The sequence below is a fragment of the Aethalodelphis obliquidens genome, unplaced genomic scaffold, assembly GCF_003676395.1.
Source record: "Aethalodelphis obliquidens isolate GAN/ISIS:26980383/991018 unplaced genomic scaffold, ASM367639v1 scaffold6, whole genome shotgun sequence".
Taxonomy (NCBI): Eukaryota; Metazoa; Chordata; class Mammalia; order Artiodactyla; family Delphinidae; genus Aethalodelphis; species Aethalodelphis obliquidens.
This window is the reverse complement of record NW_020837950.1, coordinates 46,697,490-46,711,799: the sequence shown is the minus strand read 5'-3', so window position 1 is coordinate 46,711,799 and position 14,310 is coordinate 46,697,490. Positions and strand designations below refer to the sequence as shown.

At 35.0% G+C, this 14,310-nt stretch overlaps 1 protein-coding gene across 1 annotated transcript in view; it reads right to left on the bottom strand.

Moving 5' to 3' along the window:
• Positions 1–307: 307 nt before the first annotated feature.
• Positions 308–14,310, bottom strand: part of ENPEP (glutamyl aminopeptidase) — a 104,571-nt gene continuing 90,568 nt past the window's right edge. Inside the window, exons 14-20 of the mRNA XM_027103514.1 lie at positions 14,083–14,233; positions 12,997–13,070; positions 12,779–12,883; positions 12,520–12,690; positions 10,496–10,636; positions 2,103–2,181; positions 308–1,073 (exon numbers count right to left, since the gene is read on the bottom strand). Of these exons, the coding sequence (XP_026959315.1) occupies positions 927–1,073; positions 2,103–2,181; positions 10,496–10,636; positions 12,520–12,690; positions 12,779–12,883; positions 12,997–13,070; positions 14,083–14,233 (868 nt within the window). The 3' untranslated portion in view covers positions 308–926. The remainder of the gene's footprint in view (positions 1,074–2,102; positions 2,182–10,495; positions 10,637–12,519; positions 12,691–12,778; positions 12,884–12,996; positions 13,071–14,082; positions 14,234–14,310) is intronic.

Below are 14,310 nucleotides of genomic sequence, written 5' to 3'. Positions count from 1 at the left end.
GTCAAAGCTAAATTCTAATTCCATATAGTTTTATGGAATAATCAGCCTTCTCTCTTTCCTAATCAGTTTCCAATTATTTAGCCCTTTTCCCCTAAAATCCATGCAGTAGAGTTAAGCACTATCTTCCCTTTAATTTCATAGCTTATTTGAAGGAGCTTTGTAGGGAATGGAGCAAGATGACAGAGTACCAAGCATGAAAAAGACTGGGTTCTTGAATCTTATTTGCCTCCAGCTAAATTATTGGGGGATGCTGCAGTCATTATTATTCAAGAGTAAAGTGACACTGGAAAACAATGTATTTTTTCAAGGTAATCGTTCAAATTTATTTTAAAAGGAGAGGAGAGTTCTTTTTTGATATTATGGGAACAAAGGCAACAGTCAGGCATTTCTTTGGCTAACTCATGCAATCCTAGAGTAAAATATAAGCCCAGGTTACTTTGATAGGATTTAAAGGAGTAAAAACATATGTGAATACAATGATACTAGATCTGTGTAATTCTGAATAATAAAATAAAGATTAAGATGATACTATTGGTCCCTCAAGTACTGGTATTTAAACTTTAAAAATCAATCAAGAGAGAAGATTAAGTGGTTTTTCTTTGGTACAAAAAATGTAAAGCTAAGACCAAATTGTTCTATTTTCACAGATTTAAGATACAAAGAATGATATTTAAAGACATTAAAATGGCTCTTAAATTCTCTTCAGTTTGTAAAGAATCTCCTATGAAGTACACTTAGAAGAAATCCCTGAGTACCTTAACTACTCTATTAGTATCTTCATAAACAAAGAGGAACAATTTAAAGTACTTAGCAAAAGCAGTATCTATGTATAAGACTCCTTCCAGAGTGCTTGTAAATTAGGCCACCAAATATTTAACGGGAGAAACAATACAGTCACAAAATTAAAATATGATAATTTGAACACATTAACCATTCAAATCAAAAAACCAGTCTCTTATGGTGTCTCTGTTTTGTTTTAGCCATTCGATATTGTTTTTCACTGTTTCCAGCACTTGCTTCCTAGGTTTTTCTCCTGCTCCAGCTTCTGGATATCTTTTGAAAAAGCTCTCCATCTATAAAAGAGAAGGAAATAAGAAAGTAATTTTAAGCCCAATTATTCTTCAAGGATTTTCTTTACACTCTGGATTTATTTCCTTCTTTCCTGGACATTCAGTATCACTGAATAACACTGAGATACATTTTCTGGTGCATCATTTAGATTGAGCCCATCTCTCAGATTAGCAATCATTACCCATGGCTTTTGGACACCTGGCAGCATGTCACACAAAAAAGGCCCTGATGTATTGGGGAAGGAGAGCAGCACACTGGTGGCTGGCATGCTCTTTCTGCTGCTTCGGGTTTCTCAATTTTCTGCACATTCCCCAAGGTGTTCCCTGGAAAATCTGGTCTGTGAAATGATGGCTTTGCTTAGCCTTTCATTCCAGGAATCTGGAGTATTTTAATACGCGTTCAGTTCATTTATTGAGGGCTCATCAAAAAATATCTGTTAAACTTGGTTCATTTTCCCTCTTCCCTCCAAAATCCTCCCCCAAACTCCACCATAGTAGTATTTGTTATTTATAAAAATAAGGATTATTCTGTTTCTTAATACAGAGGAATGTAACATTCCAGTATCTAATACAGGTACTGAAAATTCATACAATCTCTATTTGTGCAACATTAATGAACATTCCCTACCCCCCTGGGAATTGAGATATTTGAAATCTGAAAGATTTGGGCTTAGTTTTGAAATTCCAAAACTATGAATTCAGAAAGGAATCAAATCTTGACCAGCTTATCCCAGGATTACATTTACCTGGAAAGGGGAGACATACTGTTCATGCTTTGGTAAACCAAATGGTCTCATGGAGCCTTCTAATCCTCCCAAGGCCTCACGTTTCTCAACTTTTAAACTTTATTTATTTCTTGGTTGTTTGAATTTTTTTCAGTTTAGAAAAAACTAGGTGTACATTTAATTATATATAAGAATTATTTCTTTTTTCTTGTCTTCTGGGATCTGAATAGAGAAAATATCACTTCTCCTAGAAAAAAAATTAATTCTGTTCCTTCCTTGACAAGTATAGAGGAATTTATCTTCATACCTGCCAGAGTTGTAGTTCAGTGTTGAATGGCTCTGCTATAGTGACAATCCGGCCAAGGTTTCTGTCATTGAGTGTATATCTGAAGAGAAATTTAGGGGAGGAAAAGGGTATGTAAGTGCCCAGAACTTTAAATATTTTCTCTAAATGCAGACATATCCTTTTTATTTTGGGAGTTTTTAAAAAAGTAATTTTCAAAGTACAGAAAGTACAAAACAGAGTAAGTAAACATATTTAATTTAAAATCCAATTCAGGAGAAATTCTCAGCAAATTCTACACTTCTTTTTGTAGACATATCCACAACACTTACTCAGAGATGGTAGACTGCTTATTACATTCCCCAAATCTGTTCTCCTTTTTTCCTGCACACATGAGAACCACAGTCAGATGACATTTCTCAGCCTTCCTCATAGCTGGGTGCAGACAGGTGATCTAGTTCTCATCAGTGGAATATGAACAAAAGTGATATATTCGGGGCTTCCTTGGTGGTGCAGTGGTTAAGAATCCGCCTGCCAATGCCGGGGGCACGGGTTCCAGCCCTGGTCCGGGAAGATCCCACACGCTGCGGAGCAACTAAGCCCGTGTGCCACAACTACTGAGCCTGTGCTCTAGAGACCATGAGCCACAACTACTGAAGCCTGTGTGCCTAGAGCCCATGCTGCGCAACAGGAGAAGCCACCACAATGAGAAGCCCGCACACCACAACAAAGAGTAGCCCCTGCTCGCCACAACTAGAGAGAGCCCACGCACAACAACGAAGACCCAATGCAGCCAAAATAATAAATAAATGATTAATTTTTTTAAAAAAGAAGTGATATGTTCAACTTCCACCTCCTTGCTTAAGTAAAGGGAAATTGCTTGCCTTGGACTTTTTTTTTTTTTTCCCCTCCCCTTTTTCCAAACTTCAACCACACAGATAGAATAAGGTCAGACTACCCTAACAACTTGGAATGCTCATTTCAGGAGACCAACCTGAGTGAGAAATAATTATTTATGTCCTTTAAGCTGCTGCATTTCTGTGTTTCTGTTACAGCAGAATAGCTCTATCACCTTTATCCTAACTAACACTTCCTGTCTTCCTGCAGGTACAGGAATTTGAATATAGGCTATTTATTCTGCTTTCAAAAAGCTTTATTAGCTGCTTGCATATTTGGGGTTATGATCTATATCAGTCTGCTAAGCAAAGACACTTGAAGCTGGGTGCAAAGATAGCACTTTCGAGATAATATTCTATTCCTATCTCTTTTGCATTTTCTCTCTTAAAGAACAAGAATCAGAAATTTCTTTATAGACCAAAATACAAATCATTGTAATACAGGTAAAAATTTCATCCCAATTAATCACAGTGTAAGAAAAATAATCACAGGAATTATGTATAAACCTTGAACTGTTGGAATGTTGGGGAAAGATAAAGGAAAATATATCAATATATAAAGAGGTAAACAAACAGGAGAAATTTTACATTTATCACATAACAGAAGCAGAAATCGTGAAATAAAAAGTAATAAAGTTTGTCACATACACATTACAAAATTTTATACTAAAGAAAAACTGCCATAAAATTAAAAATTTATTATTTTGTTTTAAAAAGGGCAAATATTTTCACTATAAAAAGAACCCTTACAGATTGGTAATAGGGAGAAATATGCCAACATGAAATTAGTGAAGGAATGAATCAGCAGTTTTCAAAAGAAACATAAAGAGAAAATGTATTAATGGAAACAGATGAAATGTTCTAATAATTATCCACAATTTCAGTATACTAGGTCCAGTGTTCACTCTTATCACAGACACCATTGAATTTAAATCCATTATGTCTTTCATCTTTCTTCTCTTAGAAATCTAAGGCAAGCAGTTTCCCTTTACTTAATGTCATCAGCCATTATTCAAAATGTAAGAATCTCAGTCATCTATGCTCAACACTGTCCTTACAATGTGTGTACCTCCTTGCCTCTGACTTAGCTGTCTAGAGCTGCCCAACCTCTCAAACCCGCCACCTGACCCTCTGGAACTGCCCCTTTACGGGGAATACTACTTATTTGGAGAATGTTTATTTTCCCACATCCTCCATAGCACCAGGTCAGAAAGGGAATTGGTGTGGTCATGCTCCCCATTGTGGATTCCCAACCATTATTCCTCCACTCTCTCTTTAAGAACCTCTGTTCCTTCAAGTTATTCCCCTTCATCTCATTTATGATACACTTTGGCACCTGACTCCTATCATCCTTTCTACTTCAGGCCATGATTTCAAGGTCCACATGGATGAAGATATAACAGCTTAGCGCCTTAGTTTCTTGACCTCCTCATTTCCAATGGTATTTTCTCCACTCTACTCCAGCCACCAATTCCCATCATCATACCTTGTGATTATCCATAGGTACTCTGACTCTAAAATTATTAATTTATGCATGCTCCATGACATAATTTACCATTCACTTTCCACTATGACCATTCTTTGACGTTATCTGGATTTCTGACCCATTGACCATCCCTACCCCTACTTTCTTCTGGATCATCAGCTCTTCCTTTGCTTTCACTTGTTTCCTTATATAGTTTAGATTCCATGGTCTACCATTTTCAGTAACATTTTTGCATAAGCCCTAAGCGCCCTTATATTTCAGTAATTTGAGTCTGGCAAAACTCCAGCTTTGGGTGAAATTAACTGCTCATTTCCTTTGTTTGTACCACATAGACACATTCTGTCAAGGGAGGTCACCCAACATTCCCCATATTCTATATATACTATATATATATACTATATACTATATATACTATATAGTATATGTATATATACATATACTATAAATTCATGGCTGTCAATCTTAAATGGGCCCTTCACATTGACAGTCCTGCATTATCCTGGTCAACTCATTCTCTTCCTCTTTGAATTGCCCTTTGCAAATGTTTTCACTCTCTTAAAACCTCCAAACACTCTCCCTCTTCCCGTCCTCCTCAGATGATCTTGTCTTCTAATTCACGGAGAAAATACATAGTAACCTCTACATCTTTTAGCTTACAAACATATAAATATACCTGTTTTCCTTCTATCATCTGTGCTTTGGTTCCTATTTCTCCCTCACTTTCTCAAAAACATTAATTTTTAAAAAATCTTTTTCCTGTCTTACATATTAAATCTCTCACTCTTCACTGGATCTGTCTCATCAGCTTTTAAGTATATTAAACATATTAAAATATCTTCCATATAAAAAAAGGGAAGATCCTCTCCCTTGATCTAGCATCGCTCTCTTAATATCTTCTCTCACCTCCCCATTCATAGTCAAACTTTTCAAGAGGCTTCTCTACTTTTCTTGCCTCCATTGTGTTACTACTGACTGTTATTTGCTTCCATTTGAGTTTTGCCCCCACCACTCCACTGAAAGACTCTTTCTGAGTTACCAATAAGTTTAGTGAGCATTTTTATTCTTTGATTTATTCAAACCTTAAGCAGCATTTGGCAAGGGACTCTAACTTCCTTGAAACAATCTCCGCTTTAACATCTCAAAGGAGACTCAAAAGGCATATATATATAGCTAGCTAGCTAGCTAGCTAGCTAGATAGATCTGAACTCATGGTTCTTCTGCAAACTTTTTCTGGAAATTTAGACATTTTATTCTTGTCACCTCACTTGCCTCCCATTTCTAATCTACCAAATTCTAAATGTTCTTATCTTTTCATCTTCACCATTACATCCATAGTACAGTGTCTCACTGTCTTTTGCTGGGACTACTCCAATAGCTCTAATTGCTTTCCTCAAATTCGCTCTGGTCTGTGCTTTACTTTACCACCAGAGCTTTCTTTTCAGAGTAAAATTGATCATTTTACTTTCTTACTTAAAAACCCTGTAGTGACCTTATCATTGCTCTTAGAACAAAAGCCCAAATCTTAATGTGACCCTGAAAAACTTAGCCCTTATCTTTCCTCTTTTCTGATAGTAGGCATTCAACCAGGAAAGCTTTGCCTCCTGTTCATATAATTCACTCCTGTCCTTCCTTCAGAATTCAGCTCAATCATCACTCCCTTAGGAAAGCCCTTAACCTTCAATTTCTCTTGACTTGGTCAGTTTCCCCATTACACTCTTTCGGTGTGCCCTGAACCTCTTCTATTTGTAGTTATTACAGTTTTAACTGTACTACATGTATTTGTGTGATTCTTTACTTAATATTGATCTTCATTATTAGACTCTAAGCTCCATGAGAACAGAGAACCAGATCTGTTTCTCCTTGTATACTGTTGTACTTTGAGTACCAAGCACTGTGCCTAGCACATAGTAGATGCTCCACAATATTTACAGGATGAAAGAATTATAATTTAAAATGAGATATTAGTTTTCACGTACTCAATTAGCAAGAATATTTTAAAATGACAGCACTGAGTATTGTCAAGGGTTGGAAAAATAGTCAAAGTTAATAGTAAATTTTGTTGTGGATGACAGTTTTGCAGCACTCATCAGAAACTCTAAAAATGAACACATCCTTTAACACAGCAATATTACTTCTACTATTATTATTATTATTTTTTTTTTTTTTGCGGTACGCGGGCCTCTCACTGCTGTGGCCTCACCCCTTGCAGAGCACAGGCTCTGGACGCTCAGGCTCAGCGGCCATGGCTCACGGGCCCAGCCGCTCCGTGGCATGTGGGATCCTCCCGGGCTGGGGCACGAACCCGTGTCCCCCGCACCGGCAGGCGGACTCTCAACCACTGTGCCACCAGGGAAGCCCTACTATTATTTTTATCCTAAGGAAATTCTCAAGGATGTTCAAAGAGAACAGAGGTTCAGTTTCAAAGATGTTCATGAGTACATCATTTATACAGTGGAAAGTTTGGAACAATTTTATTATCCAGCAGATGGAGATTGGCTAAGTAAACTAAGATGTATCTACACATTGAAATATGACTGAGAATTTAAAATAACATCGAAGAAGCATACTTAAAGACATGAAAAGATATCCACAATATAGGATAATGTAAGAAAAAGCAGGTTATAAAACCGTATGTCTGGGCTTCCCTGGTGGCGCAGTGGTTGAGAGTCCGCCTGCCGATGCAGGGGACGCGGGTTCATGCCCCAGTCCGGGAAGATCCCACATGCCGCGGAGCGGCTAGGCGCGTGAGCCATGGACACTGAGTCTGCGCGTCCGGAGCCTGTGCTCCGCAATGGGAGAGGCCACAAAAGTGTGAGGCCCGCATACCACAAACAAAACAAAACAAAATAAAAACCATATGTCTAATATAATTCCATTTCTGTAAATAAATGAACAGCCATAGAAAAATGACTCAAGGAGAAACAGTGTGACAACAGAGGTTATTTTTAGGTGGTGGATTTATGGGTGATTTTTGTATCCTTATTTTTGCTTATCTGCATTTTGTGCAAAACAATACACACCTATTTTATAATAAGAAAATTGAGATTTTAAAAAAGGAAATCAGACTAAGTTCCTGTAATGATATTTTACAGATTCAAAGAAAGTCTGTTATTACAGGTAAGAAAACAGTTTTTCCAGTGACTTTCTATAATTTCTATAATATTCCTCTTCTGTTTTGTTCTTTGTGAAAAAAAATTGAAGAATATATTTAGAAACTAGCAATGAATAGATTGAATAAAAACTGCAACTACCTGTATAAATATCAGAAATATAAAAACAAAATATGTTCATTCCAAGAAACCATCATATGAAGTGTACCATTTAAGGGGAAATATGCTGTATATTTATCATATTTGATTACTTTTAAAACTAAAATAAGGATTTAATTATATCTTAAATATTTTGAAAAATAATTATGTAAAAATAATCTTCTTGGATTTAATATTTATGTAAGTACTATTATGTTATCCAGAAGAAATGGTTTTGATGCACTTAAAACTTTTCGTTAAGTGCTTATTAAATTATCTTGTTTATGAGATACTGTTTAAATGACTTCAGTCATGTCCCATTGACTTAATTTTTCATTCATAGTCATAAATTTAAATCAAACTTTATCACACCACTCTATATTGGCTTATTGAGTTCGTTCAACTTCATAGTTTCATGTAAGAGTTTAATGGAATAAACAAAAGCAAATAATAATTTCTGAAGTATCTTTGGAACTTTGTGGTTAAGTCTCAAAGTGGAAAGGACATTAGTGGTGTGGCCATCAGCTGTCATAAAAATCACGTAACAAAAGCTTTATAAAAAAGCAGCTTATTTATTTTAAGATGACAATAACTTGTTCAGAAACAAAGGCAATAAAACCACACATTCTGAAGTCTGGAAAACATTTAAGAGTTTGAAAATATTTGGCTAATGCTTGGATCATTTCTGTTTAATTTGTCTTATCCAATTTTAATGGGGAAATTATATATTTTTCAAACTAACCATAATTAATATTGGGCTTTTTTGTATCTGACATGTGGTTATTATATAATTTTATGTTTTAGGCTATTTGAAATGATATGAGAATTAGATCATTAGACTATGAAGAGATATTAAAAGCCTTGGGAGAGGGTTTTGGAACTAGCACTGCAAATACTTCATCATTTTTTTTTTCTGAAAATTTCAACATTAGGTCTAATAGATTTATTTTAAGGCCAACTGTTTATGCCTTTATGGCAATGTAACACCTGTTCTTTTTTCTACTTCTTAATTTTTAAGAGGTATAACAATGAGCTAATTTTTAAAAATGAAATATGCATTATTTGAAATAACTCACATGACAGCAATTCAAATAAGCCTTGAGAAATATTCTGTTTAATAAACAATAAGGAAGTGCCCACTTTATTATGTAAAATAGAATATTATTTACTTATATTTTCACATTAATTTAATAGTAAGCATTTTTCTTAATCTACATAGGTTTCTTACAGCATGTACCAAAAAAAAAGTTGCGTAGTCTTTTCGATTAAAACAAAATACACAGTACGTGTCATTAGCCATATATCTTTCAAAATGGAAAGTACTACCTTGCATAATATGAACTATTACCTCCAGATAACATGTTTTCAATAGGTAGATTTATTAATTCTAAACCAAATTAGTTTATTGAAACAATTATAAACAGATGAACAGAGCATCATATACACACCACACACACACATACACAAGCATGCCAATCAATCTTCATAGAAATGGATGAGCAGTTACATTCAATAGTTGCAATAATACAAAAGGCAAAAATTTATCACAAGTAAGCAAAAGCAATGTAGGGTATCTTTGCTGAGAGCTAGAGATACAATTTGGATCTCAGAAGGATAAGAAATGTGAATGAACATAATGGCACACTGGTTAATTGTAGGGTAGAAAAGAGTATAGAAATAAAAAGTTATCTTTGCAGTTAATATTTCTGATAAGGTGGTCATTATGCACTAGGCAGTGCTGAAGGGAAGACAGGAGAGATTAGGAGGAGATGACACAGGCCATTTCTTGGTATGGGGATTATAGATGGTATAGTTCTTTGGTCAGTGTTTACATATTTGTTTGGGACATATAATCTATATTTTATACTCTGTCAAAGAAGTATCTTTTTAATGGAAATAAGCATTAAATTTAGAGGATCAAGACCATGAGTAGCAACATTTCTTCCATATGAGGCAGAAGAAATAAGAAATTTAGGAAAGCATCTCTTTAGCTCATTTGCTCATCTCTTGTCCTTGCTCCTTATTTTAAAACTGCTATTGCCCGGGAAATATAGTTTGCTTTTAAGAAGGGAGGAATTGGGAGATTGGGATTGACATATATACACTATTGATGCTATGTATAAAATAGACAACTAATGAGAACATACTGTATAGCACAGGGAAACTCTACTTAATGCACTGTGGTGACCTAAATGGGAAGGAAATCCAAAAAAAGAGGGGATATATGTATATGTATAGCTGATTCACTTTGCTGTACAGTAGAAACTAATACAACATTTTAAAACAACTATACTCCAATAAAAAATAATTTTAAAAAAAAGAAATTTTCAAAATACCTAAAGCTTAATTATCTGGTTAAGGGTGGCAAAAGTTATCCATATGAACCCAGTAAGATGTAGGGCTCTAATGGGAACCCAGGTCCAGGAATTATCATTTCGTTTTCATTAAAAATTAATTGAGAACTAAATATGTGCCTGGCATTATGCTAGGTGCTAGCACAATAGGCAGAATTAACTTGTTTTAACCAAACTAAAAATAATGCTTAGTCATCTTTGCAGATTTCAAAATTCTGTTGATCAGTTGGAAACACTACTTTCCAGAAAATGAATTATGCTTAAAATTAACTAGTACATTGCTTCCCTGGAAGGAAAATACCATGATCCTTACCTCTGATAATATGCCATTTCAGATATCGTATAGATGTCAGAGAAAGCACAGAAAAGAGAAAAAGAAAGAACTTGTAGATGGTATCAGACAGAACAATAAACCATTATCTGATCATCCCACCTGTTGACTAGATATTCCCAGTTGAGCTGTATCCAATTCCAGGCCATAGTCTTCCCATAGCTATTATATGAGATATATCGAATGACTGTAAACACATCCTGAGTTTTAATAAGATTTGAGTCCTTGAGCAAATCCAGATATCTAAGAGAAGCCAAACAAACACAATTCAAAATGAACTTTTAGTGTTCACCCTTAGCTAAATTCCAATAGAACATCGCTTTCATTCCAGTAATTCAATTCTTGAGTCACCAATTGACACAGTCAATTAAGCAAAACAAATGATAAAACAGAATTTAATATTTTCTAAAATATTTAACTTTTTAAAGAACAACCTATAATTTTGAGGACTAGTGTAATGTAAACTTTAGGAACATTTAAATTATTTTGGAGGTACTAAAAACAACCACAATTTCAACTATTAATTTAAAAAATTATTTGTATTTATTTAATAGAAGTACTTCATCCATTTTACCTGGTTATTCAATTATACTAAAAAACCCCCCAAAACCCAGCAAATTAAAGGAAAGTACTTATATTATTATTTTATATGGGATTACAGTTGTCTTATTTGCTCTTCCCTAGATTGTAAAAAACAACTTTCTAATGTAACTTGTATGGTTGGATTAATTGGCTATAATTATGGTATAATGCAAATAAGTGCAAGATAAATTAAGTGACCAAATCAATAGATTTTTATTAAATTTATGCCGTGGCTGTACCCAGAGGGAATATCTGAACGTGCTCTGGTAAACTTCCAGAAACTGCACTGGTGTGGTGGGCTCCTGAATTTTGTACAATTTATCTCTTATCCTCTAGTTCACAAGAGTCTTAGTAAGGCATCTAAGTACTTGCTAATTTTCTCATCATATACAATTAGCACAATGCCATCAAAGTAATGAATCAATATAATGTTTTGTGGAATGTCAAGATGATCAAGTTCTTGATATCTTAGGGCAGAGAGAAGAATTCACATATAGCCCTAAGGTGAGATGGTGAAAATGTATTGTTAGCCCTGCTAAGTAAAAGCAAACTGCTTTTGGTAGTCCTTACAGATTGGTTATTGCCTTGTAATTTACTATTTATATTCTGCTTCTCCCAGGAACCTTTAAGTTTCTCAAGGATAGATTTCATTCTTGTTCATTTTTATTCCCACAATCTATATACCTGTACATAGAAAGGACATCTTAAGTGTTGTTTAAATGAATGAAGTAAATAACTCAGAAGCCATAACTAAGGAAAAAATAAAAAAGGCAGAAGCTAGTTGATTTGGGACATAGATGTGGAGTGGGAGAACATTCATAAATGGGCTTCAAGCAGTCTTTGTACCTTCTGAGTGGAATGTAAATACCTTTTGGGTGTGTGTCTATGTATGTTGTGGCAGACACTCCTCTGCTGACAGAGACCAGTTTTGTTCTGGGCTTGGGTCAAGGTATCCTTGATCCTAGGGAAGGTAAACTACTACCCCATCCTCAGAGTATCATGATTGGCCCAAATCAGTCAAAGGAATTCAAGTTCATCCTAGTCAGCAAATGATCAAATGGTAGATCCAGAGTATAACCCAGAATGATCAAGGGTGACCTAGTTCTGGATTATGAGGGGAAGTGGAGATAACTGACCTCTTATCATAAAAGACAGAGCCTTGTGAGGAGGAGCTCTTTTGCTCCTGTCCTTCTTCCATTGAATGTGTTTGTGTGAAGGCAAAATGCTTGGAGCTCTGGAAGTCATAAGACGTCCAACATGTAGAGGATGGCAGAAAAGAAAGAGAAAGAGCCTAGGTCTTGGATGAAAATGTTGAACCACTGTACACAACTGGAAGCTCCCTACCTCCAGAATTTTTTATATGAGATTACATGTCTTTATTTTTTAAGCAACTCTTACAGGGATATTTTGTTTCTTGCCAGGAAAATAATTATTTAATAGATTTTCTTGGAAACATATCATCCATAATTAGCATTTTAAAGAGACTATGACGTATAAATTATCAAGTACCAATACACGTAATTTTTTCAAAAGTTCCAGCTTACCTTGACAAAATAGTAACATTCTTCACTGATGCTAATCCATACAATAGCTTTTCTTTTTCTTGAGCTAATGAAGTTTTCTGGTATTGCTGAAGAGTGTAGTTCCATGAAGTCTCATTGCCAGAGTTCTGCATTCCATACCGATACACCAGAAGCCTGAGATTTACAGGAAGACTAGAAGAAGAAACAGTATTTCAGAGATTTTAATTCCTCATTTCTCAGTTTAAAGTCTTCCAGAAATGAAAACATGGTGAACAGTCACCTTACGGTCCCAGTTAGCCATGTCTGAAATAGCTGGGAAGCATTGTTCAAGGCATCGCTGTCTCCCATCTTGCATGCGAGCCCTAATACAGAGGCACGGAGTAGTCTAAGAAAAGAAACACACACACAGAGCTGGGGCCTTGACCACTTTTCAACATGTCTTAACATATACAAATGAATACTAAATGAATATTAATTTTTAAAATGGTAAAAAATAACTTTGTGAGGTGGTCTCCAGTATCATTCCATCCCAGAGAATCTGCAATGGGCTTCACTTGATCTCGGAAGTATTTCTGAAATAAAAGCACCATGCAGAGTGAGTAATAATTTACTATTTAGCAACAGTCTCCCGTTTATTGTAATCTACAGTTCCCTGTGGTAATCTTTTCCCCCACTAGCTCAGAGAACTTTGGGCCTGTCCTAGGAAAGGAATGTATTAAAGTTTTTATAACATTGTAATTTTACTTCAGTCCCGAACATAAGAACATCCTGGATCACTCTCTAATGTTTTATAGAACTTTGGGTAAGCCCCTTTTAACCTCCACTTCTTAGTTAACGTGTAATAAATAGAATAACACCTGACATACTTACCTCACTAGGGAAGATTGCTCAAGTATCGATGAAATGATAACTAGTATTTGTACATTGGCTTAGGATTTAAAAATGACATTTATATGATTCTCACTATTCCATTACCATAGGCAGCCAACTACTGACATTCCTATTGTACAAAGGAAACAAAGACTCACAAATATGAAAGCATTTGTCCAAGTTCTTTCATAAAGAAAGTGGAAGAGCTAGAGATTGGAATCCAGAATTTGTTTAAAATTACAAGTGTCCTGCAAAAGTGCTGCAGAAATCACAAAGCCAAGAAAAGCATTTAGAATGACTATCTTATAATAAAATCTCAATGTGGAAATAAAAGCAGTAAGAATAAGGAAAGATTATGTCATATTTTGATGAGAATAGATTCATTTTAACATAGATAAATCCATTAAAAATAGGATCTAGTTTGTATCTATGGTTTAAAATGTTATTTTAAATAAAATATTAACTATTGTATTGCTTCTAACACTAAAATACACCTTTAAGTGGTATACTGAACCAGAAATACTGATACATTTCAAGTTGAAAAAGCAAATAGCATCTCTTTGATTTGATTAGTCAAGTCATTATAATTTCCTTTGATTTCACTTGGCAGGCAAGATATGCTTTTGTGTTTCCCAGGAGCTCCTTCTCTCAGAAATCTTCCTATTCTGCTAATGGCTAAACATCTCCTTTCATAAGATATAGCATTAACATTACCTCAATCATAGGGTATAGCTCTTTATCATCTTCAAACATGCTAATAATATAGGTTACAGCTGAAATGACTCTCTGCCATGGTAAAAATTCCTCTTCCATTTTGAGATACTTGGTCAAGTTCAGAGCCTCCTTGTAATTTAGAAGTTGAGCTCTAAGAAAGAAAAAGAAAGCCCACAGTAAATTAAAAACCACAGACTAGTTTCCTTCAACTGAAAGTACTAATATGGG